Source organism: Centruroides sculpturatus, unplaced genomic scaffold, assembly GCF_000671375.1.
Source record: "Centruroides sculpturatus isolate CEXI.00-Female unplaced genomic scaffold, Cexi_2.0 scaffold1113, whole genome shotgun sequence".
NCBI classification, from domain to species: Eukaryota; Metazoa; Arthropoda; class Arachnida; order Scorpiones; family Buthidae; genus Centruroides; species Centruroides sculpturatus.
This window is the reverse complement of record NW_019385514.1, coordinates 188455-215040: the sequence shown is the minus strand read 5'-3', so window position 1 is coordinate 215040 and position 26586 is coordinate 188455. Positions and strand designations below refer to the sequence as shown.

At 31.3% G+C, this 26586-nt stretch overlaps 1 protein-coding gene across 1 annotated transcript; it reads right to left on the bottom strand.

The window, feature by feature from the left end:
• Positions 1-227: 227 nt before the first annotated feature.
• On the bottom strand, positions 228-24846 carry LOC111639703 (probable enoyl-CoA hydratase). The gene is made up of 8 exons (XM_023385631.1): positions 24713-24846; positions 18567-18728; positions 15035-15117; positions 10668-10812; positions 10416-10565; positions 10172-10345; positions 10005-10087; positions 228-376 (listed from the first exon to the last, which is right to left on the bottom strand). Exons 1-7 carry the CDS (start codon positions 24837-24839, stop codon positions 10023-10025), a joined length of 906 nt encoding a protein of 301 aa, XP_023241399.1. The 5' UTR covers positions 24840-24846; the 3' UTR covers positions 228-376; positions 10005-10022.
• Between the last annotated feature and the right edge of the window lie 1740 nt (positions 24847-26586).

The following is a 26586-nucleotide window of genomic DNA, read 5'->3' as shown; positions in this document are numbered from 1 at the left end:
GATATGCTAGCTCGATGCTACTTCTAGTATGTTTGATTGTTCCTGTTGTGTAAAACAACACAAAACTCCACAAATATAATGTTTTGAAACAATAAATCGTAGATTTTGACAAGATATAAGAGACCAAAATACAAGTTAGTCCACCCGAAATCAAAATTTTTAAAAAGATGTTAAGTAAGAGAGAAGAGAGAGAAGGCAATAGAAAACTACAAGAAGAATACTTAAAAACAAATTTTATTTTATAATTTCAATATACACTGATTATTAAATTTACATAAGTACAAATTTTATGGCACTCGGCAAATAGGATTCACGAAGATCGTTCAGCCCGTCTTTGTAAATACATAACAGTTCTCTTCTCCTACCTTCTTCTGCACTGTTTAAAATAAACAACAGTTATTAAATAAATTATGATTATGTTTCTTCTAATGTAAATGATAAATATATTGAATTTATTTGCCAAAACTTTTTTAAACTCTGTAGTTAGAGTGAGAATTTGGTCAAAAGCAAATGATAAAGAACTCTATTCAAATGACAGCATCCAGAAATTACATTACGTGGAATTTGAGGATGTGTCAAGTGAAAACTGAAAATGAAGCTTAAATGAAGCAGAGCATGCAGACAATCTTTGTTCTTCAGCCAATTCAATTAATACAATTATATTTCATCACATTGTTAAAGATTCATATTTACTGCAGATGGTTAGCTTCTGTCATACTTCTTCTATACTTTAGATGCTTTTGCTCTTTCTCACTGTTCATTCTATTTCTGAACTCATTTTGTTTTTTGGACAAATATTACCCAAACACATTTTTCTGTTAAAAATATACACCAATCATCATTTATTCTGAAAACATTAAATTAATATCTCACTTTTGACAGCCCCATTAAACACCAAACAATAAATTTGCCTTCAACAAAGTTCATAAATCACAAGTAAATCACAAATTATTTTCTCTATCATACTCTTTCTTTTTATTCCCATTTCCAGTCATTCCTATGGCAATACACAGATTTGTTCATTATTAAATTAGAATAATAAAAGTTTTTGCTATAAGCTAGTGAAAGGAACTGGAATAATATAGTAATTATGAGGAATGGTAAGATTTTTGATTTGTCAAGAAACTATAAAGTAAAGGGACAAGTAAATAATAAAGTAAGAGTTTATTTGGTTCCTGTAGCAGAGAATGGAAGAAGGAGAAGGAATGTATGAAAGCCACTAGAAGGCCATTAAAAATTAAACTAATCTCATTTATAAAAATCAATTGGAGATAACATGCTTCCCTCCAGTATACCAGACAATCCAGAAGGCCTTCAACATGGCAGCCATTTTGTAAAGGTCTTTAATTTGGGAGAGCAGAGTGTTTTAAAGTATCTCTTGCAGATATGACTTGACATTAAGATTTTGTCAATAGATACCAGTGTATCTATTAATGTAAGAAACTTAGTTATTGACAGAGAAACTTAGTTATTTTTCTTATATTAAATCTTGTTTTGCGCATTAATAACATTTAAAATTAATTCAAATTAATGTGATTAAAAACTCACATAACTATAAATTACATTTAATGTTATTACAGAGAAGCATATACAGTGGAACCCCGGTTAACGAACTTAATCCGTTCCGCGACTCCGTTCGTTAACCGAATTGTTCATTAACCGAAGCAATTTTTCCCATAGAAATTAATGCAAATGCAATTAATCCGTTCTAGTCTCCGAAATTTTTGTGATTTTATTTGTAATATACAGTAATTTTCTTTGATGATATTCATACATATAATAATAATAATAATCATTCATCTTTAATTTTCTAGTACATAAATGAAGTGGATAATATCTATCATTAATCCTTCAATATTTCAATGGTTATGCGCAGAATGCAACAGTGAGACAATTTGCTTCCTTTGTCATTCATAAAGTCATTTAAATGTTAATCCTGTTATTATATATCACATGTAAAGTTCTTTAATGTCTCAAGTTACATCTCACTTCAGCATAAAGTGTGAGTAATGTAATTTCATGTTGCAGGAGTTGGAAAGTGCAAGTTATTTCATTAGTAACTTGATAAAATCAGTGTAAACCATTTCACTACAGGAGGAAGAATCCTTTAAGGATTGAAAATTAACATAATTTGTTGANGGGCCAGTGTGTCTTAAAAACACCTCCCAGAAGGCATTCCCCTAGGCAGATCGCCCAAGTGTTGCGTTGCCATAACTTAACAAACAAACAAACTCTTTCCGTAAGGAACAAGAAATTGATCTAAAGTTGATTGTCTTACTATTTTAATCAAAATATTTCTTAAATGCGATAGCACATTGTCGTTTATATTGCGTTGTCATTTTCTACTGCCATTATGACTTTTTTCTTTCTTGGATGCCATATCGATTAAATATATAAATCACAAAACTGAAAAAAAAGCATAGCACAAATACTCGGAAAAGCAATGCTTAACTTGCACATGCCTAACACCAACAAAAATTTGACACAAAATATCATTACGTTCATTATCCGAGACAAATTTTTTGCAAAATAAAGTTCGTTAATCAATTTGGTCGTTAACCAGGACGTTCGTTAACCGGGGTTCCACTGTATAACAATTGAGATCTTATAACATTAAAGTGAAACATTAATGTGCTGTTTACAGTATTTTGATTAGAAAAAATTGTAAAAAATAAAAATAAAATTTTTAAAATCTTCTTTTAAGTGAATAAGAATCATTAGTAGAATTAATATGGATTGTAGATATCAATAAAGACTAATAAAGACATTTAGATAAACTTGTTTCTCCCATAAAGCTCTAGGGAAATCAATAACTGTGTTTGTTGAATAAATAAACGGAAAACAATTCAAGTAAACATTCAAGTAACACTAAACTAAACTAAAAATTGACCGTAACCAAACAATGGTAATGTCAATACTTACAATAATAATAAATAAATAAAATCATCTGAACTAAAAAAATAAAAACAAAAAATTCCTGACAAAATCCTATTTTATTGTATAACCAAATTAAAATCTAATGAATCTCAAGATTTTGAGCCTTCCAGCTCATTGTTGGAGTGTTTACTTAATGCAGAATCATCAAATATCTAAAATTGAAACATTGCAACTCTTAAATTGAAGCTGTTTCATAATAGTTGCTAAGTAAACACTGCAGATAAATCAGAAGGCTCCAAAATACTAGGAACTGATTAATTTTATTATAGAGCAAAATAACATTTTACTAGGTACAGGAATCAGAGGTTAGTCATAATCTGTAAAAAAATATCCCCCAAATGTATAAAAATTTTAATAACAACTAAGAAATGTGTGTCAATGTGCTAATCTACAAATTTAGAAAACACTTTAATATATAGCTGGATCAATATTCTGACTTAAAAATAATTTATTTGAATCATTTTGTTCTTTATCTACCAAACGAAAAGAGTTTAATAATGATGTGACTATATATTGATATTTTGTTGATTTTTATAGTTATTCATAAGTTATTCATACACAGAACATAATAGAATTAATTAATTTCATTAAAAAAAAAACGTTTGTAGTAGTACTAATAAAAAATAAGTTTAAACAACTCTAAATATAAGGAAACAGGGTGCAAGATATTGAATTTAATTATAAACCAATTGAAATTAATGTAAATAAGAGATATAGCACATCGCATACATAACATTTGTCATAATCAAGATATAGATAGAATGCTCAAAATAAAGGACAAAAGAATATTGCAAAATTATCAGCTTAAGGATTGAGTCAACTAGATGATGATGATGATGATGAGGGGAAGTATTATAAAGATTTCAAAGATCAGCAAAACCAAAATTGTAATAAGAATAGAATCTATAACATTTTATAAGAGCAGAAGTAATGAAACATAACAGCAGATATGAATGAGAATATATATATACATTGATGTATTCTTATCATAAACACCCAAAAATATGACTGAAAAATGTTTTGCAAATATGAAAAAAGTGTTATAAAATAAAAAAAAGTAAATATCAAGACATTTGGCCAAAAAGTGAGCACAATTGAAATGATACCTAAATTAATAGATACTGTAAATTGAAAATCTATGTATATTCTACAATAAACTTTACAAGTCTACTCACTTCTGGAAAATTGCAGTAAACAGAAAGAGAAAATAAACAAATCTCATTTATGTTTTCTACTTTGAAAATGTAGATAATCCCTATTGCAAAAAACAAAAATACAAATAATGTCTACAATAAATGTCATCAGAAAAATGTATCAGAATTCCAAGACAACTGACGTCAAATTATTTTGATCGGTTTGATGGACAATGCAACACATGGGCGAGCTGCCAACATGTTGCATTGGAAGAATGGGGAGAATGCCTTCTGGGAGGATTTGCTATGGGAAACCAGCCCATATTTAAACACTACACAATGTGAAAAAACCCAAAAAACTCCACATACACATTTGTTGGTGAGGCATGAACCCATGACCAATATTTGGTGATTTTATCCGCTCAGCAACCAGATTACTTAACAGTCAGGTAATATCTCAAGCTCAAATCCTTTTCCTTTCTGCAACTTTTCAACAGTTAACTTACTATTAACTTTTCAAAAGTTAAATATAAATAACCAAAAGCTATCTAATGTAATATGTTTATATTTTAAGTAACTGACACATCATATGGTTTCAATGAGCCTACAGGACCATCAAGATAGAGCTGGGGATTTTTCTCCAGACATGAAGAAACCTTAGAGGCCTGTAGTAATTCCTATTCTTATAAAATTAACATTATTTTTCACTAACAGAAAATAAAATATTTGAGACTAGTTTTTACTAATAAACAAACATTTTATGTATTTTATTTGTTCAAAAAACATAGAATAGAAAAAAAAGTGTAGTTATCAATTTTCTATTCCTGTATATGACAATCAAGAAGTTAAACATATTTCTACTCAACTTTCCAGACTCTTTCTGCACTACTTTTCTGCAAGTGAAAACAGAATTAAAGGCCAAAAATTTAATAAAAGTTGATTAGTTGACTGAAAATATCAAAATGTTAAACAAGAACTGGGGAGCCAAAACTGAAGTCATTGATCTGGTCATTAACTAGAAATAAAGCTAAAAACATTTGTATAAAATATAGAAGTAGAAGTAATTTTTTTGGTATGTAGTAAGTTGAAATTCATTTTCTGTTTCCAAAGTTTAAAAATATGCAGTAATTTACTATTACTAATATTTATTCAGTTATCTTAAACTTCAAGGACAAATGAAGATGGAGATTAAAGGAGTGGATGCAAGCTCAAGTGTTTAGCGAGTCTTCAAAGAATGACTCATTTTTATTCTCTCTCAGTTCTAAGAATTGCAGTATGATGACACTTATCTTCCTTTTTAGGCTATTTGTTCATTAAACAGTGATAAAAATCCCACAAATCCAAAGCCAGATTATTCAAGTGTCCATCTTCGGCTAAATTATATAATTTGATTTTTTGTAACTAGCACAGTTATAATACATGAATAATCATTTTCAATCATAGGCTATGCAAATATCGAGCTATAGTTTATGTTTTTTGGACAAAAATTTCATTTAAAAAACAAAAAAATATTCTCTGATCTAATTTTTGTTGTATCAACCTACAAGCATATAGCTTTATTATATTAAGTAATAATATAATAAAGCTATTATATTATATTAAGTTATTACTTAATATAATTAAGTTCTTGAATACAACATATAATGAGAGTTACATGAATGTAAACAGTATCATGTCTAAACTTTGCATGCATCGTGAACAAGTACAAAATGCTTCAACATTTCTAATGTCATTCTATGCTTAATATTTGCAATTTGGAATAATAAAACAACACTATACCAACATCACATCACCATTTATAAAATATGTCCAAACACTGCTACTATAAAAGGCTAATCTAAGCTACAACAAACTGTTTAACATAGCTACTGGTATATGCTGTAACATAAGACACACAGCATCTCATGTTATTGCAACCCTATTTAATTAGGGATAAACATAAAAGACATCTGTTTGATCTCTGTTTTTCATTTAAAAATGTTTAAAAGATCATTTTTTCATAGAACAAAGTCCATTTAAGCCATGCTGCACAAAATCAATGTCATTCTGTACATCAATGCTCGTTACATAAAAAGTAAAATTATGTTATGACAAATTCAATTCTTGTTTATCTATACTAAAACTATTTTTTATAGATAATGAACTACAGTAGAGCGTCGCTTATCCGAATCAATTGGGGACTGGTGTTGTTCGGAAGATCGATGTTTCGGATAACCGATTATGTACAAAAAAATATATTAATTTATCCCATCTTGACATTTTTCTCTGTTGCGTGTCGCTTCGCGTTGAATTTTTGTCGATGTTAAGCCTAACAAAGACTATTGTATCGTTAATTATTATTTTTTTATTTTGTACGAACAAAATAAATATATTGAAAAATATAAAAACAATAAAGAATTATACTTCAGAAGTTAATTTAGTATCAAAAACGTAAAATATTTGAGTAGCCCAAGACATAGCCAAAGATTACGGCGCCACAGCACTGGCGAAAATTTAAATTTGTCGACTGGAATTCCTTCGGATAACCGACTTTCAGATAAACGACGCTCTACTCTACTTGTTTTGCAAGAATAAATAAAGTGAGATAGGAAAATATGCAGATTGTTAGTCCTAACCAACCAGATCTAACTTTTGTTCTGGATTATCCAAAGACATTGAGAAAAGGAAGATAGTGGTGAGGAATCCAGTTTGTTCTCTCAAGAAACTGTTAGAAAATGTGTAAAAAGGTTTTGTAAAACTGATTTAAAGAAGTTCTAGCTTTCCGTGCATGGTGAGGAATTTATTGATAATTGTTTCTAGAAATTTGGAAACAAATTTTGATAGAAATAATTTATTAAGCAAATGAAATATGGATACATGTACAGAATGCTACTTTTGTTAATTAAAAATTAATAATAATAATAATAATAATATAAATGTGAAGATAAACAGCACATGTCCAGTAAGAACCTCAGGTTGTCAGTAGGTTTTATAAAAAGTAAAGCAGAATTTCTCTAAATGCAGCTCAAATTATTTTTAAAGTGGCCCAAAAAGTAGTAAGTTGCTCAAATGTAGTAGCCTAGAGCCTACAAATATCTCACTCTGCTACTTGTAGCCCAATCTTTCAATCCCAAAACTCAGTCATATTTTATGAGATGAGGAAAAAAAAGGTTAGGTGACACCCAAAAATGTGTTAGTATAAAAGCAACACATTTTTGACTAAATTAGAATCGTTCTTGGTCTATTGTTCTCTTATAGCATGGAGGCACTTTGATCTAAACAAAAGAGTTAACATATACATATCACAGTTTGGACAGAATTTTCACTTCAAATTTCTAAGTAGCTGTATTTCAAAGTAACCAAATTTCTTAATGTGTAAATCTCTATATTTCCAGTCAGGACAAAAGTACAGTTACAAACTAATGGGATTTTGAACTATCTGAGTTCAATCTAACAGGGATTTCATGTAATAATAACAACTATTTTAATTTATTAAATGATAAAGTCTGATGTTATAATTTAAAATTTGTTTTGAATAATAAATTTATATTTAAATGGTAAAAAGTTACTAATGAATAGATTTAAATAGAAAAGATAGATAATTAACTAAAATATAATTTGAAAATTTATTTTAGTCAATAGATTTTCACTAATATCAAAATAAAGATTAAAAACAGTTTGTTCCTATCTTGTTTATCATTATAACATCATTGAAATTTGTCANTGTGTCAAAATTTCAAAGGAATCGGTAGGAACAAACGAACATTACATTTTTATTTATATAAATAGATAGAAGATGATCTGCTTTAGTTCATTTTCACAGAAAAGCATAATGCCTCACAGAAAAGCAAACTTAGGTCGTCGTACTCGTAGCGCCATCTATTGGACATAAAAGCCTTAACCTAGATTATATATTTTAATTTATATGAATGTTTAATGGAATAATATACAGCCTATGTCCACCCTGAGGTTCCATTCTAAATATTGGTGAAAGAATTTTTGAAATCGAATGAGTAGTTTTGGAGATTACCTGCTGCAAACAAACTTACTTACATACATACTTACAAACATTACCTCTTTATAATATTAGTATAGATAACCATAAGTTATCTGCATCAAAATACAATAAGAAAGGTATTCAAAGTGTATTTTTAGGTCATAAATTATAAATTATAGACTAAAGAATCTAGTATCTCTAAACTTATTGCATAAGATAACTTGTAAGGATTTTAAGGTAAATATAAAAGCCAGAACACAGATATTTTCATGTGTGAAATTATGCAAACATTCTGCATCAGCACAGAAGAATGAATATTTATTGCTTGGAAGTCAGAGGATAGGGCCAATCTGTGCATTTCACTTGGAGATGAACTTGGTGCTGAAATTTCTTCACATGGAAGTCATGTGTTCATGTATTGTCATCTCCACACTAAAATAATTCTATGTGAAAAATATTCATCCTTGTATTTTGGTTTAGTAGTTTAAAATTAATATTTTAAGAAACAATTTTTATGTTAAATACTACAAAATCTTAATACTGTCTTCTCAGGCTTTTGCTGTAAGTCTTAAAATTAATTTTAAAGTTTTAACTTTTTAAGTAATACAAATGTATTCTGTTTATCCTCAAAACTTTTGATTTTGAACTACTTTCTTATCTTCAAAACGAAATGATTTGTATGATAAAAAAGGTTTAAGTGAACTTTATCACCCAATTATAGAGATATCAAAGCTTTGAATACAGCTTAAATCCACGATTTATTAAAATCCTATTTCAGAAACAATTTTTGACTAGATGTAGATTAACCAATTGCCTGTATCTGTAACTTTTCTTATTGATTTTTGATCTGCACCTATCTGCACACCTAAAACCTGTTAGTAATTATTGTTTTGAGATTCTTCTTTGCTTCTGTTTTAAAAATTCTTTTACAAAATTTTATAATGATAAATGACTTTCAGAGACATATTGTTATACATGATTACATTCAGACAAAATATTTAATCAGAATATGTCGTAAAGATTTTTAAAAAATGGGTAAACTAAAGGACTGCACATGAATTATATCAATTTCCTACTTTATATATAATTAACATAAATATAAAAATAAATAAATATATAATTAATGTATATCTTATATCACTTATCATCTATAAATATTTTACAAAGTATCAATTACTTTGTAAAAGATCTTTATATAAACATCGCTAAGCCCAATATATTAATAATAAACCAAATGATTGCTGTAATTAATATGCTAATTAAATACTATTAATAATATAAATGACTATATATATCTTGTGTGTGTGTGTGTGAATTCCTTTTAACTCCTGCAATTTTTGTCCAATCAGATGAAATTTTCGTTATATTCATTCTACATTCTGACAGAAAATACAGGCTACTTATTTTGCAGAAATATTAGCTATGAAATAAACGTTTTATTGGTTTTGGATTGGCAATAGTTCTTTCATTGAAGTGACATCAGTGACCTCATTTTGTTCAGGTTTGACAGAATTTTCCTTAAGTTGCATTTTTATATATTTTTGGCAAATTGCATATTTTAAACTTGCTTCATTAAATTTAAAATTAAAACTTTAACAGAGAGGAACTTGAACCCACTCCAAGCAATTCTAATTAAATATGTCTGGAAGTGAAGAATCACCGAGGACTGGATAGCATAAGTGGCAACATATCCACACAGTAAGTGGAAGTTGCAAGTTCAAATCCTGCTCCAAATCAATTTTTTCTTCCAGAATATTCTAAATTACTTAGTAAATATTATAATTATTAAATTTAATAAGCAATGACATATAATGCTTACCTTTAGTAGCAAATTACTTAATGGTTNAATTTGCCGATTGGAATTCTTTTGGATGATTGATGTTTCAAATGATTGACTTTCGGATAATCGACGCTCTACTGTATTATGTTTAAAAATAAAAAATTTATATTGTACCTACATGATTTTCTGTTATGGATTATATATTTTCATCAAGGTGAAACTTGCCATGTCGACCAACTCCTTCTATAAACTTCTGTGCACCTTTAAAATCATTACACATTAATCTCATGTCAGAGATTGAAAAATAAAAACTATAATCAAATTAAATATCATTAAACTTTTCACCTGCAATGCTTTCTTCTCCTATAACATCTTTTCCATTTTCAAATTCGTATCGAAAGGCATCTTCCATCGATTTGGCATCAAATGCTGCATAATATGCTGACGCCATGTCAGTTCTCAGGCACTTTTGAGGAAACTTTACGAGAGAGTTAGCTACTTTAATAGCATTCCCAAGAGCTAAACATAATTATATGACATTATTTTCCAAGTTACGACATGAGAATTTAGCCAAACAGAAGTTACATACCAGTTCCGCAAGAAACAATATAATTTGCTAAGCCCCACTGAAATGCTTCTTTGGCATTGACAGAGCGGCCTGTTAGAATCATATCCATGGCTCGCGAAAGACCAATTAATTTTGGAAGCCGAACAGTACCACCATCCGTGAGAGGTATTCCTGGAAATAATTTAAAATAATTTAATAAAATTTTGTACCAAATATTAATTACAATGACTCATTTCTTGACATCATTCTGTCCTAAGCAAATATGCAACTAACCAAATCGTCGACAGTAAACTCCAACAATTGCTGTCTCTTCCATCACTCTCAGATCACACATCAGAGCTAATTCTAAACCACCAGCCACAGCATAACCGCTTATGGCAGCCACTACTGGCTTTTTAGACAGGGTCCTCGGTAAACCCTAAATTATAAAACCTGGTATAAATAACATGCAAAAATATATAATATTCAAGCATTTAGAAAAAGATATTAATTTTCAATTATAATTTTAAAAATATAAAAAATTAAGTTCTTAAGAAAGTACAGAAGTTAAATATTTACAAAAGTTAGTTTTTTTGAATAAGTTTTTTTTATAGAAAACAGAATCAGTATTCTTGTACAGATAACTCACAAATATAAATTGCTAGACTAAAATAAAAATATTCCTTAATCTTTATCCTTAAGTTATACTTCCTGTCAGAAAAAATACTTGTATCCAATTTCAAATAGACTTTTATTATGAACTAGCAGACCCCGCCACGCGTTGTTGTGGCTCAAAATGTATCTATTATAAATTTATAACACTTCCCCGTGGGGGGAATTTTTCAAAAAATTTCTTTTTAGTGTACATTCTGTTGACGTACCCTATTAAAACGCAAAAAATCACATCTAAAATAGTATAAATAGAAGCAGAATTCTTTACGGTAAGCCTTAATCCTAACCATCTCCCTTCAGTGAAGGGAATTTCGACACGTATATTATATAAAAACACGTGCATATTCGAGTGCAGCGTTTTGTCAAAATTTCAAAGGAATTGGTAGGAACAAACGAACATTACATTTTTATTTATATAGATGGATAGAAGATGATCTGCTTTAGTTCATTTTCACAGAAAAGCATAATGCCTCACAGAAAAGCAAACTTAGGTCGTCGTACTCGTAGCGCCATCTATTGGACATAAAAGCCTTAACCTAGATTATATATTTTAATTTATATGAATGTTTAATGGAATAATATACAGCCTATGTCCACCCTGAGGTTCCATTCTAAATATTGGTGAAAGAATTTTTGAAATCGAATGAGTAGTTTTGGAGATTACCTGCTGCAAACAAACTTACTTACATACATACTTACAAACATTACCTCTTTATAATATTAGTATAGATAACCATAAGTTATCTGCATCAAAATACAATAAGAAAGGTATTCAAAGTGTATTTTTAGGTCATAAATTATAAATTATAGACTAAAGAATCTAGTATCTCTAAACTTATTGCATAAGATAACTTGTAAGGATTTTAAGGTAAATATAAAAGCCAGAACACAGATATTTTCATGTGTGAAATTATGCAAACATTCTGCATCAGCACAGAAGAATGAATATTTATTGCTTGGAAGTCAGAGGATAGGGCCAATCTGTGCATTTCACTTGGAGATGAACTTGGTGCTGAAATTTCTTCACATGGAAGTCATGTGTTCATGTATTGTCATCTCCACACTAAAATAATTCTATGTGAAAAATATTCATCCTTGTATTTTGGTTTAGTAGTTTAAAATTAATATTTTAAGAAACAATTTTTATGTTAAATACTACAAAATCTTAATACTGTCTTCTCAGGCTTTTGCTGTAAGTCTTAAAATTAATTTTAAAGTTTTAACTTTTTAAGTAATACAAATGTATTCTGTTTATCCTCAAAACTTTTGATTTTGAACTACTTTCTTATCTTCAAAACAAAATGATTTGTATGATAAAAAAGGTTTAAGTGAACTTTATCACCCAATTATAGAGATATCAAAGCTTTGAATACAGCTTAAATCCACGATTTATTAAAATCCTATTTCAGAAACANGAGCAAGGACATGTTGACCAGAAAAGCAAAGTTGGCCTCAGTCTGACATCAATAAGGTTGGGAATGGCAGTCCAGTGTCACGTTGTCCTCTCAACTACTGCAGAACCGTACCCGTATATGCCACACGACCCTTCACAAAATATTTTCCTTTGAAGTTCAGTTTTTCCCACGTACCAGCTCTACTGCTTATTCGGCACTTATGCAGTTTAGGGGATTCAGCAGTTTGAGAGGTTTTCTTCCATAAAATTAATCGATTCTAGACTAATTTGACTCAATCATTTCCAAAACACATAATTTGTTTACAGCATATTTCATACAGATTATACAGATCTGTATGAAATATGCTGTAAACAAAAAATTGTAGGAATAATTATCGAGTGTGCACTGTTCGAAGATGCTGGTGCTTAAGCTCGTTTTTGTGGCGGAATGGCACGTCAGAAGGCGGACACGTACGAAGCTCGTCACGTGACGTTTGAGCCGTTCTGTCGCGCGACCACCCGCTCGTCTCGGCCACGCCTGGCATCTCCGACATATTCCCGATAACGTACTCTTCCGGCAGAAGAATTCTCCAAACTTTGGAAACATTGTTAATAGAAATATTAAAAAATTATTCCATTTTAAATATGGATTAAAATCAACATATAACAATGTATGATAATTTGATAAATAACTAATAATTCTACTCTGGTTTTAAATGCCCTAATTTCTTTCACGTCTTAAGCAAAGTTGAGTTTTATTTATTTACATCAAGACATTAGCCATGGTACATTGCATCCGACTAATATTTATCACGTTAGAATTATTGCCATTAGCGGGCGATTTTACTTTTGTCGTTTTGTACGGTCGTTCATTATTTATTATTATTAGCAAGGACGAGGCCGAAGTCAAGCGCAACCCGACATCCGACGTTTCGCAGAAGAAAACTTTGGCCGCAACCCGGCCATTAAGTTACGGGGAAACATTCATGTAGTTCTACACCCTACAATTACTAGAGTTAATGAGTCATTTTTGACCAAAAATAGTTGAAAATTATTAAATTTAATAAGCAATGACATATAATGCTTACCTTTAGTAGCAAATTACTTAATGGTTAATCATTAATAATAGAACTTAATTAATTAACCCTATTTTAACTATGCTAATCATTTGGTTTAAAATATCTTATCAATTGTTTCAGACTTTGAGCTAATCTTATTGCAAAAGCAGACAGAAATTCTTTATAGGTAGATCATTGTGTTAAAAAATTTTTTACTTCTCTTAAGAGAATTTATACATTTTCCAAAACGTAAATTTGTAAATATTTATGCCTATTTCAAGCTTTCTAAATTTGTAAGGAATTTATGTTTCTAAAAAATTTATATACTTTAAAATTTAAAAAAAAAACATTTTTTTAATTAAAAAACTTTCTAAATGTCCTGTCAAGCAGTTTTTTTCTCTAGTTATCAACTTCACATCATATCTCTTGTCTCAGTTTTAATCAAACTTATTGAAACATTTCTTGAATACACCACACACAACATTTGTAGTTTCTGCTATTTTCTCCAATATCAAACATAACGATGCCCAATTGGTTAGAAATTTCAAAGAAGAGCAACTTTAAATGTAACAAGAAAACGTAAATTCCCCATCCCCAAGTGATGACCAAACCCTGTTACCTTGGAACAAAATCTCCTAGCAAACTAAGAAAAATTAAGCTGAAGTTTTGTGAAGCCACAGAAGCTGCTTTTTTACAAAAAGCTACTTAAGCTACATATCTGCAAGGCAATGACTTAAGTCTTAAGCCTCGAGTTAGCTAATCCCCATTTTCAGAATTGAATGAAGATTTTTATTGCAATATCTCAAAAACTGTGTTAACTTAATACTGTTTGTAATACAATTTTTGAACTCTTTAAAAGAATTCTTTAAAGTTTGAGTGACAAAGAATAACACATTAAAATTAATTTTAATGTGACATATAGAAGAACAAAGAATAAAACATTAAAATTAATTTTAATGTGTTATTCTTTGTTCTTCTATATGTTCAATGCATTAGATGCTATGTGATGAAAAAAATCAGAAATTAAAATGCAATATTAATTTTAATATTTCAAATTCATTTGTATGGTCATTATTATTTCAAAGTAAATTAATCCTTGGGACTTTATAATTCATGCAAATATATAAATTGCAATGGATTCCTGAATTTCCCACCAGGGTTTTGCAGATGTGTATAAATACAACAGATAATGACCTGAGTGATGTTTTAAGAACTTTTTAATACTGTGTCATTGACATTGGATCCTTAAAGAAAATGTCGGCATCAAATATATTGGGTGCTTGTGTTTTTTAATATCATATCATTGGTTTTTAACTAAGAACTGTTTCTATCTTCATATTGTGAACCATCTGTATCTGTATTGGAATTTTAAAAACGGATAAAGACTTTAAACTAACCCAAATTTATTTGTATGGTCAATATTATTTAAAAGGAAAATGCAATATTAAATAATTAGTTTGTTGAAGAGAGTATATTGTAAATAACCCATTTAAAGAAATTAAAAGAACCATTAAAAGAAACCTGCAAAGTTACATTACCATTGAGCTAAATTTTAATTCACTGTCATTGATGCCACTTGACACAAATTCTGTTAAGTCATATCCAGCAGAAAAATTACCACCTGTGTAAATAAAAAAAATTAATTTATGCATATTTGGACATTATGATATATCTGTTTTCACTTTATAAGAAATGCCATATATCTGCGCAGATAAGACGATAGTTGAATCATAAAAAAAGGCCCCCAAAATCAGGGGTTGTCTTATAGAACAGTTACAGAAAAAAAATAGATTAAAATTTATATAAATTAAAATCATTATAAAAAAAATGGACAAACTGTAATTATTTACTAGTAGTGAGTAGGGTATGTCCACAAAATAGATTAGCCCATACAATGTTTTTGTAAATAGTCAAGATCATTACCCGAATGCCCAAATCAGTGTGAATGTTTGCAACAATCGCTGCCAGATGCAAGAAAATAAAATTTGTTTATTTGAAAAATTACAACCAGGACATAATTCTGTATATGCTATGCAGTGTTGTTATCCAGATGATGATTGTTGATCTAAACTAAATTCACAGGACGCTGATAGTTTGGAGGCCATCTTATAGGACGGATATACGCTAAAACTATAAAACTTTGACGAAAATTTATACCTTGTTTTATCTGAAGGTCGTCTTATCTGCGCAGATATACAGTATTTTAATTAAGATTTAATATTTATATATGGTTAACCATAATACCAAAACAATGATTCTCCGCACTTCAAATAACATCTCTACCAAGTTACAGTGTTGTTAAATTGCTACAATATAATTAAAAATGGGTAGTAATTAACTGCCAATATAACTAGACTATATAATAATTGTTCTCTCTATGGCTAGCTACTAATTGAGCTGCAATTTGAAAAAATTGTACATCTATATATTCCCACTGTCATGTGTCTGTCCATCTGTCTTTCCTTAATCTCAAGAATGGAATAAGATAGATGAAAGATATATATGAGACCATATATGGAAACCTTATATGGTCTCATTAACTGTATACGAACTTCTGGTATGCACCAGAAATCACATTATTTCAGTTTAAAAATTTTCCCCTAAAAGATGTTAGATAGATGACTAGCATGACTGTATTGTTAAAGGAAAAGTATGATGCACAGGGGCAAGCTACTACTAATTTGAGGTGGAGAGCATATATTTTTAATTAAATAAATTTAAAATATGATTAAAAATTGCAGCCTGGCATTATGATGATGTCACAATAAATAATTGCTCGTTACAATTGCTGTCCAATTTGGTAATTGAATTACTAATTAACTACATGTTTAGTTTCAACTGTTCTAACTAGTTTTCCTTTTAATTCATTATAATTTTGCCTCAGAGTATTAAGTATGTATTAATCTATTATAATTAATATCTAATGTATTACGCAGAGCAAACATGTCTCAATTTTTGCCAAAATCAACAAGTTTAATTCATCTTTTTTACTCGTTTTTGAGCAATTTGAAATCTCTATATTGACAGCTGATAAAAGTTAAATTCCAAACAGAAACAGTGAATTGGGTTTGCTGTTTTGTCATGCAAGCAAAAACATCATGCTTTGCTACTTAAGTATATTTTTGTTTTGTACTTGCATAGAGATAATTACTATTCTATTTTTTAAATTAAAATGGTTGGCAGGTTATTTTCATGTAAAACTAGGAATTTCATAGACAATAATGAGTTTGTAGCATGTTACACAACTACCAGCATGTAAAGAATACACTTTTTGAATAGCCTATAACATTACCCTCACAAGTGGAATGTCTGTCTTCCTTTTTGGGGTAAATTTTAACACCTGGATAATGCAGAATATTGGATGAAAAACTTGTATTCTTGAGATATCACTTAAAAAATAAATAAAAGTAAAAATAATAAGGATGAAATGAAAACAGAACTGTTATTTCAAGCCAGCTAATTTGTTTTTTCTGTTGCTGGGTAATTTAAATGTAGTTAACCAGTAGTTTCAACTAGTTTTATAAAAACAAATTATCTATGTAATTAACTAGTAGTTAAATTAATTATTTTATAGTAGTTAATTATGTAATTAACTATATTTTATGTAGTTAGTGTTCATCATTAACCCACAATCAAATGTGCTTACTTTTTAACATGCAAATTTGCATAATGTGTGATTTTCTACAGATTTTTCATATCTAATTATGTTGCACTAATTGTAGTTCCTTGAATTTGACAGTTCTGAAAAATCCCATAATGTGTCTCCTCTGCATGTGCAAAAATTTAACTTGTACTTTGTTTAGTTTTTAAGATATTGTTTTGTTTACAGAACATGTATGTCCTTGACTCTTATTCCATACTTGAACTCTTTACACTTTGCAATAGTGTGGGCTGATGTGAAATGATGGATGTGCTGTGGTGTTTCTCAGAAGGATCAGAAAATAATTTTTCAGTATTTTTCAAATATAATGTAGTCAAAGAAACATTTAAGCTGTTGAAGGTCTTAATTATCCCAGCTTCTAAAATAATTCATTCTTCTTTTATTCTCCAAACTACAGGGTGTTTATAATTAAAGTTCCACTTTGAAATGGCATTAAAATGAAAACTACTGGACAGAATGTTATCAAACTTGGTAATAGTGTACAGGACATCATGGGATTTTATTTCCCGTGAAAAAAGAAAGTTCAGAAACTTGCCACCAACGGGAAATGGCACTGTCTGCAATATTGTTAAATGAAATAAGACACAAAGACAATGTTGAAAATGTTTTTAATCAGTTTTAAAACATGTTACAGAGCATATTCAATGTGGTGTCCACCATTTTTGATAAACAAGTTACATTGCATTACTGTGTTCTCAACAGTAGCTCTTAGCATATCAGGAGTAACCCCATAAACAGTCTCATTTTACACTGATTAAAAACATTTTCAACAATGTCTTCATGTCTTATTTCATTTAACAATATTACAGACAGCACCATTTCCCAGTGGTGGTGAGTTTTTGAACTTCTTTCTTGCAGGAAACAAAATCCCATGATATCCATACACTATTACCAAGTTTGATAAAATTCTGTCCAATGGTTTTCATTTTAATGCCATTTTAAAGTGGAACTTTAATTATAAACACCCTGTATATAACAAAATTTAAATCTTTAATTTACTGAAATGTAAATAATTTTAATTATGTTCAATGTGTTTCTCTTCAATATCCAGGAACCTTAGTGATGCCTGCAGTATTATCTTAGTTTTTTGGATACAGGTAAACATGGGGATTGCAATCTTGACATGTGTTAGTGAAGTTCAGTGCAATATAAAACAAAGAAACATGATCTATAATAGTGCTTAGAAATTGAAAGAAAATGCACTAAGTATATTTTTCAAGTATATGTTTCACACATTGTTTACGAATAAATTTGTTCTAGGATTACAAAGCATTTTGGGCAACCCAAGTACATACATTGTTTTATAAATGTATATATCTATAAAATAATTATAATAAAGTACACATGTAAATTAAAGAAAGAAGTAAATAAATTGAAATGGAAACAGAATACCTTAAGAAATTTAATACCTTTTCCATATATGACAGCTGCATAAGCTGAATTGTCTTCATCAAATGTCTTTAATGCATCCAAGAGATGTTTGACGGTCTCGCGATTCAAGCAATTGCGTTTTTCGGGTCTGTTCAGCCCAATGGAGTATAATTTTCCAAATTTTTCAACCACCACCAAATCTAAAAAATATTAAAATATTAATAATAGTTCTATTAAATTAAAATAGATCATTAATTAATAAATGAATTTAAGGATATGACTATAGAAAGATCACTGAAGATTAGACAAATGATTCATTGATCAACTGAAAACATCAAATTTATGAGGAAAGTACTGTTAGACATAGAAAGAGGAATGAAGGAATGTGAATTTACATAGTTTCTGTCCCATACACAGAAAATTTTGTGTACGGGACATATTATAATTTGATATGGATATTCTTATTTTCCACAGGCAATTTGAACTAGAATTTTGTTCCTAATCCATTTCTTAAGAAACTCGAGGAATTTAACGTTTAATGTTTAACATATAATTTGCATGTGGACAAATATTTTTTGCTAACTTAATCATCAAGTTCCAAATACAAAAACATACTACCAAATTCTAGATCATCATTAGAGGTATTCACAATCTGTTGTTTTTCTCATTGCATTGGCTTTCACAGCTTTGTTAGAATCATGAAGGCATCTGTTTTGCCTAATTTCATTTTCATTAGTAGTTTCTATGGCAAAAGCCAACAGCTTTTAATATAAAGCACCTCAGAGCAGCATTTATGAAATTATCTCAATTTGCCAGAGGACCAGAGTTACTTTGTGATTTAAAAAATAATAGAAAGAATAAAAAAGATATTAACCAATCATGGTTAACAATGATGAAGGAACAGTTCACAATCTTTATTTCATCTTTGTGGACCATGAATTTCATCCTTATTTTATGTGTGTTTATGGTTCATAGCTTTTATAGAATGCAGCTCTTCTAAAAGGAAGAAAACCTTCTCATCACAAATAGCACTAATAATCAGTGGATGATGTTGTAGAATTTGAATGTTCCTTTCTTTATTGTCTACATAAAAATTAAATTTTAAAACTTAATTCCATCCAGTTGTTCTGATATTAGTTCATTTCTTGACAACTGAACAGTAAATTATCAATGACTGATTGAGAAATTAATGTTGACAATGTTGTGACAAGATTTTCTCAGTGATAGATGCTGGTAAGAGTTTAGGTCACCCTTATATGAGCCAAAAAACCATGAATAAGAGGTTTTGTGAAAATTATCTTGAAATACCTTTTAAATGTAACCTGTACTATTTTCATTTAATAACATAAATACACATACCAATTAAAAATAGAAATACTGTACAATATATTACAGTTAGTGGTGAATTATCAAAAGATGCCCAGTATTGTTGTTTAAAAAAATTAGTTACGTTTGTTTGTTTTTAAAATTGATTATAGCAATTTACTTCTCTCTATGCATAAACTTAATTAAATTTTGTACTACCTTTGTACATCTACATCTTTTCTAATGATGTGAACTGCTTATTTGTTCACATAAGAATCAATCTGACTGCATATGCATTTTGCGTGTTTGTATCTGTAATGAAAAGTGTCCACTTAATAAAGGTCAATTGTAATAAAGTTACATATTTTTTTTAATACCAGACAAAAAAATTGTCCATCATAAATGAGTGTTTGCTTCAGAGAGGTTTTACTATTTTACTATATGGAATAAACATTTTGTTATGTTGTACCACCAACAATCAACTCTGTGCATTAAATAAATCCTAAAAAATAATCTCGTCATACAAACACTTTCAGTCCTCTCTCATAAACAATAAAATAATTTCAAACAATCTTTTAGGATTTTGTTCCAATTTTACAATTTTAAGTGTTCATCTAGTTTTTGCATATCGTTTGGCACTGCAGTTAGAAATTTCTGGAGAGCCATATCTTGTGAAAAATCACTCCCATACCTTTAGGTTTTATTCATGTAGTTCTACACCCTACAATTACTAGAGTTAATGAGTCATTTTTGACCAAAAATAGTTGAAAATGGAATACTTATGTTAGAAGGAAGATGGGCTAGACCCTGACAATTGGAGGAGATAACTACAAAGACTGGTTGATGTGAAAGACTAACAAGTTATTGCCAAGCAGGGGAAGAGAGTTCTCACTTCAATTCCCTGCAGTTTATACATGTTCATATTGGAGTCACATCAATTGCCAGGATCATAATCCATATCCCACAATTGTTTATTCAATTGAGATCTAGGCTATCTTCCTTCCATTACCTACATTCCACTTTAAGGTCTTTTATATCGAGGTACATGAGCAGCCTCAAATAAAAGGTCAACTCTGCCATAATGACTGCAGCGTTCCTGAGGCACTAAAAAGGGCAAGGTATAAAGACATAAAAATATTCACAAATTAAAAGAAAAATATTTTATTGTTGCCTTTATATATTAATAGTTTGAATATTATTAACATCTATTATTTTAGTACATAGTGTACTGGCAGTTATGGAGTAGTATGTTGGTACTCAGCAGTGTACAAATGCAGTTATGAGGTAGATGGGACCTCACCAGAGATGTAAACCATGCCAATAGGAGTAAAAGAGTCAAGAAACCAATTGTCTATATGTAAATCTTTGCAAAATATAGCTTCCATACATCCACCTATCCAGAATTTTGAAGCACTCAAAAATGGGGTAAAATTTAGAGAAAAAACTCCAGAACTGTTTCTCAAAACAATACTAAAACTCAACCATTTTGCACTTTAACTAGAGGTGACTAAAAGCTCATAAAACATGGAAACATCATTACCCAAACTATTTTTGGGACACAACTGAAGTGATGCTATGCACCAAGGCTGTGGAGTAGGAGTTGGGAGAATTTCTGGCCAGAGAAGTCGGAGTTGGAAAAAATGTGTCGACTCCAACTCCCGCATTTTAAATTTACTTTAGTTTTTTTATTTAAATGAAAGAAAATTTATTATATATTTATTAATTTTTTAAAATCTTTTTGTATTTTGTTATAATTCATTTATTTTAAATACAAAATGTATCAATTTAAGTTATTAAATATATAGTATTCTTTGTAGTATTTGTGTTTAATTGTTAAATTATTTTGAGCCAATTAAATTTGAATATTTTAAAATCAATCCTTTATTGTCCCTGCTCTAAATAAGTACTCTATTTTTCTGAATGAGCCAGACTAATTGATCAGAGTACATATTTTTCTTTTTCTGAACAAAGGACTGAAGTAGCTAGCTAGATCACACACTTTTTAGTTGGACTAATTCTTCTGGAAGGATGAAATTGAAGTGCAAATGCTGTAAAATATATGTAGATGTAGAATTTTATCACCCCTTTCTCTTCTTATTAAATATTTGTTAAAAATTCATATTTTTATACATATAAATATTAATGTAAGTTAAATATTAAAAATACTAATTATAAAAGTATTTGGGTAAATGCCCCAGACTCCTTTCAGAGTTCAGAGTAGGGTACCTCCCTATGAGCATCTCTGCTCCCCATAAAATGACTTGGTATTTAATTTTGCCATAGTCAGGAGTTGGAGTTGGTCTACTAAAATTATCAGGAGCAGAGTTGAGTGTTTTTTACTGACTCTGCAGCCCTGTTATGTACTCCAATAAGTATCACATGTTTAACAAGCAACCTGATGAGCTCAATTCAAGCTCTGAATAAGACATTTGGGACCTTATCAGAGCTGTAGAGCATATCTATAGGAGCAAAAAGTCAAAGGAACCAGACCTCTACAAGCAACTCTTCATAAGATACATCCCCCAAAACGGGTCATGCAAGATCGTAAGTTGCTTTTAACTATTTAGCTTACACGCTATGCTAGCTTTGAGTAGCCCACTTAACTGTTCATGGAATACTTCATGTTATATAGTTTTAGGGGATGTGGAGGTTTGCCCCCACCTGAGAACTGAAGTGTGAGCAATAGCAAGCAATGAAGCACACAACTATATGCAGAGTGTTGGTCAAGGCAAACGATAGTGAGCCTTTATAACGTGGAGCATTGAGAATAGGCAGTATACTGATACTTGTTAAAAACTGATCTTTGGAGTCAAATATCTCACAAAGGGTTGCACATACAGTTATAGTTCCTTGACTTTTATGTTTGTACAAAGAGGTCTACAATTTGAAAACCCCTTCATTTGGAGCTTGAATCTTACCGTAACAATAAGATGTGAACTCTAAATGGAGTTTTCCACCCCAGAATCATAGACCCTCTCTGTATGAGCAAAGAAGTGAAAAGGAACCAAACAACCTACTATGGCATGCCTCTTTTCGTGATTGGTCTTGTATGCCAATCAATACAATTCCATCCACGTGTAGTGTCATCATTGTGACGAGTAACAATTTAGACAGGATGATATGTTCTCCGGGCAGTTGCCAGGTATTTATTATCACGTTTCTATATACAAATTTACAATATGTCAACCTGAAGACAAGGCGCAAGGGGAAGACACGACCGAGCAAGGACATGTTGACCAGAAAAGCAAAGTTGGCCTCAGTCTGACATCAATAAGGTTGGGAATGGCAGTCCAGTGTCACGTTGTCCTCTCAACTACTGCAGAACCGTACCCGTATATGCCACACGACCCTTCACAAAATATTTTCCTTTGAAGTTCAGTTTTTCCCACGTACCAGCTCTACTGCTTATTCGGCACTTATGCAGTTTAGGGGATTCAGCAGTTTGAGAGGTTTTCTTCCATAAAATTAATCGATTCTAGACTAATTTGACTCAATCATTTCCAAAACACATAATTTGTTTACAGCATATTTCATACAGATTATACAGATCTGTATGAAATATGCTGTAAACAAAAAATTGTAGGAATAATTATCGAGTGTGCACTGTTCGAAGATGCTGGTGCTTAAGCTCGTTTTTGTGGCGGAATGGCACGTCAGAAGGCGGACACGTACGAAGCTCGTCACGTGACGTTTGAGCCGTTCTGTCGCGCGACCACCCGCTCGTCTCGGCCACGCCTGGCATCTCCGACATATTCCCGATAACGTACTCTTCCGGCAGAAGAATTCTCCAAACTTTGGAAACATTGTTAATAGAAATATTAAAAAATTATTCCATTTTAAATATGGATTAAAATCAACATATAACAATGTATGATAATTTGATAAATAACTAATAATTCTACTCTGGTTTTAAATGCCCTAATTTCTTTCACGTCTTAAGCAAAGTTGAGTTTTATTTATTTACATCAAGACATTAGCCATGGTACATTGCATCCGACTAATATTTATCACGTTAGAATTATTGCCATTAGCGGGCGATTTTACTTTTGTCGTTTTGTACGGTCGTTCATTATTTATTATTATTAGCAAGGACGAGGCCGAAGTCAAGCGCAACCCGACATCCGACGTTTCGCAGAAGAAAACTTTGGCCGCAACCCGGCCATTAAGTTACGGGGAAACACGTCGGAGAGGCGAGGCGGGGCCGAGACGAGCGGGCGGTGGCGCAACCGAACGGCCGGAGAAACGTCAGGCGACGAGCTTCGTACGCGTCCGCCTTCCAACGTGGCATTCCGCCACAAAAACAAGCTCAAGCAGAGGCATCTTCAAACGGAGCACGCCGGATAATTGTTCCTACAATTTTTTGTTTATAGCGTATTTTATACAGATCATTCCCAAAAAATTATACGTGTTTTGGAAACGATGGAGTCAAATTAGTCTAGAATCGATTAATTCTATGGAAGAAAACCTCTCAAACCGCCGAACGAGTGCCACTTATTCTCCACGCTCCGCATCATTAAGCTGGCACCTCAGCACTCAGGCAGTTGCAAGCCCCACACCCCCTTAAACTGTATAACACGAAGTGCTCGACGAACAGTAACTGTGAACGAGGAGTTTGGATAGCCCACATTCAGAGCTACAATTTCATCGTCGGCACGCTTAAAACGTAAGAAAAAATGAATGCGGTCATGGTACAGAAACGGTCGATCATCGTCTCGCACTGCTTCCTTCAAATTAGGAACTGCACGAATCTTACGTATAATGATTCTTTCACATCACTTTTTAACGTTTATATAAACTCGAATAAAATGAACTTGTACCGTAACCCGCATGTACATCGCCGTCGTTTTGGCACGTTAACGCAAGTTCTACACGACTTTACCTTGCGAATTAGTCTCACTGAGTTCGTCCGAATCTACTTTTGTACTGGAATATCTGGAAACCATCAAATTTCTACACGAATATAAACTATTCCGAAAGATCCTGCCAAACAATCCGACAGCCGCCATCTTGGCACTCGCGTTGCCAGACCATTAAATAAAAAGTTGTTTTTAAATTAATATTTTTAGTTTTTTCTTCTAGAAGAATTAATTCTTGATTTACAAACTACTAAAATAACATAATATCAGTAGTTTAATTTTTGGCTCATTTTTTGTTTCATACAAGTTGATAATTAATTCATAACAATGATACTACTTTCTTTAACTCTTTCCGCCCTGTGGGAACTAAGAGGGCCTCTTTTTCGCCAGCCCAGTATGGGTTGGGCCGGGTGGTGAGGGACGAGGCCCGACATATCCGAACGGACCACCCCCCGAAAAATTCCTGGGGATTTTTCAACTCGTTCGGTTTCGAACTCGGGTCCCTCAGAGCGGTAGGCTGCCACCTCGACCGCTCGGCCATCCGGCCGTCGACCAAGAGACTATACCCGACCATAGCCTAAACATTTGAAAAATAAATTATTTGCTATGTTATATCGTAAAATCGTTGTTGAGCTATTTTTTATTTAAAGTAAAACAGTTTTTGACGTGGTTTTAATTCAAAGTAAATAAATTGCTACAGCTGGGAGACGCTTGTTGCCACGCGACGGCGCAATGCATACGTACATACGAGAAAGGCTTGGACCGTACACGAGGTGTTCATCTGGCAGAAAAGAGAGTAAGGGAAAGGGGATAGGTATTACAGAAAGGTAGGATCTCTCTGAACGGCGTACGAAGTTTTTAGTCTACCAGACCGTAGTCCCCGAAGGGTCTAAAAGAAAACCCGAGTGTAGCCGACTGATTCGTTGCCGCCACCAATAGTTAAGTGTAGAAGTTGGTGCCGAGTGACTGTTAGTAGGAAGACTGATAACTACTTAACTAATGAAATTGAACGTGAGCGCCAATCTTAATATTATTTAACAGATAGACAGACAGCGCGAAAAGAAAACGAACACAACGACAAACTAGACGAGATGAACGGACGGACAAAAGACAAACAATCCAGACTCCAAATTTTTTGTTTTTATTTATTTATTTATTGTTTTTAAACATAGGGAGCTACTCGACTAAGTGGACTGTTTTAAGATTTAAAAAGTAAAGAACATTTTATGTTATTTTTATGTACGTTTATTTACAAAGCTATATTTAATTATAATTTTCTTTAAAAGTATATTCGTACAATTGAAGAATATTTTGTACCGGGTATGTACCGGTACATCCACCACACAGTTTATTTCACCGAGTAAGGTTTTATTATTTTATTTTTAATTGTAACCCTTATATCGCGGCTAGCGATTCAAAATGTAATTGTGATATTAAAAATACATTTAGAAAAGTCTACGGTTTTTACTGGCTTATCGAATAAACGAATACGAATGGACTGTAGACCATCGCTGACGCGCGATTAACTGATTGCCCCTGGAAGTCGGCTTCCTTATCATCAAATGTCACGGCACGCCACCGATGCCAAGTAATCCTATTAATCATTAGACCATCTAACACTTTTCCCAGAGTTGGGAGAAGGCAGATTGGTCTGTATTTTTTGTAAGTCTTAGTGCTGGTGGGTTTGAGAATCAATTTAACACTAGCCTTTTTCCACTGACTTGTGAGTAGGAAAAAGACCAGTGTTCGAGCAGATATAATAGAGAATAAAAAACGCTATAGAATTGCGCGTGTTTAATAATCCTAGTGGTTAGCCGTCAAGGTCTGGGGCTTTGTTATCGGTGAGCGAACGGATGGCATTCGAAACCTCAATGTAGATGAAATTATGGTTATTGTC

Bases quoted from the DNA above. Each gene is read 5' to 3' on its own strand.
- LOC111639703 (XM_023385631.1), bottom strand. From the start codon at position 24,839: ATGGCGGCTGTCGGATTGTTTGGCAGGATCTTTCGGAATAGTTTATAT. The intron at 15,118-18,566 runs GTATTAAATTTC...TTATTTACACAG, and splicing joins AGCTGTCATATATGGAAAAG to GTGGTAATTTTTCTGCTGGA. The intron at 10,088-10,171 runs GTGAAAAGTTTA...ATGATTTTAAAG, and splicing joins AGGAGAAGAAAGCATTGCAG to GTGCACAGAAGTTTATAGAA.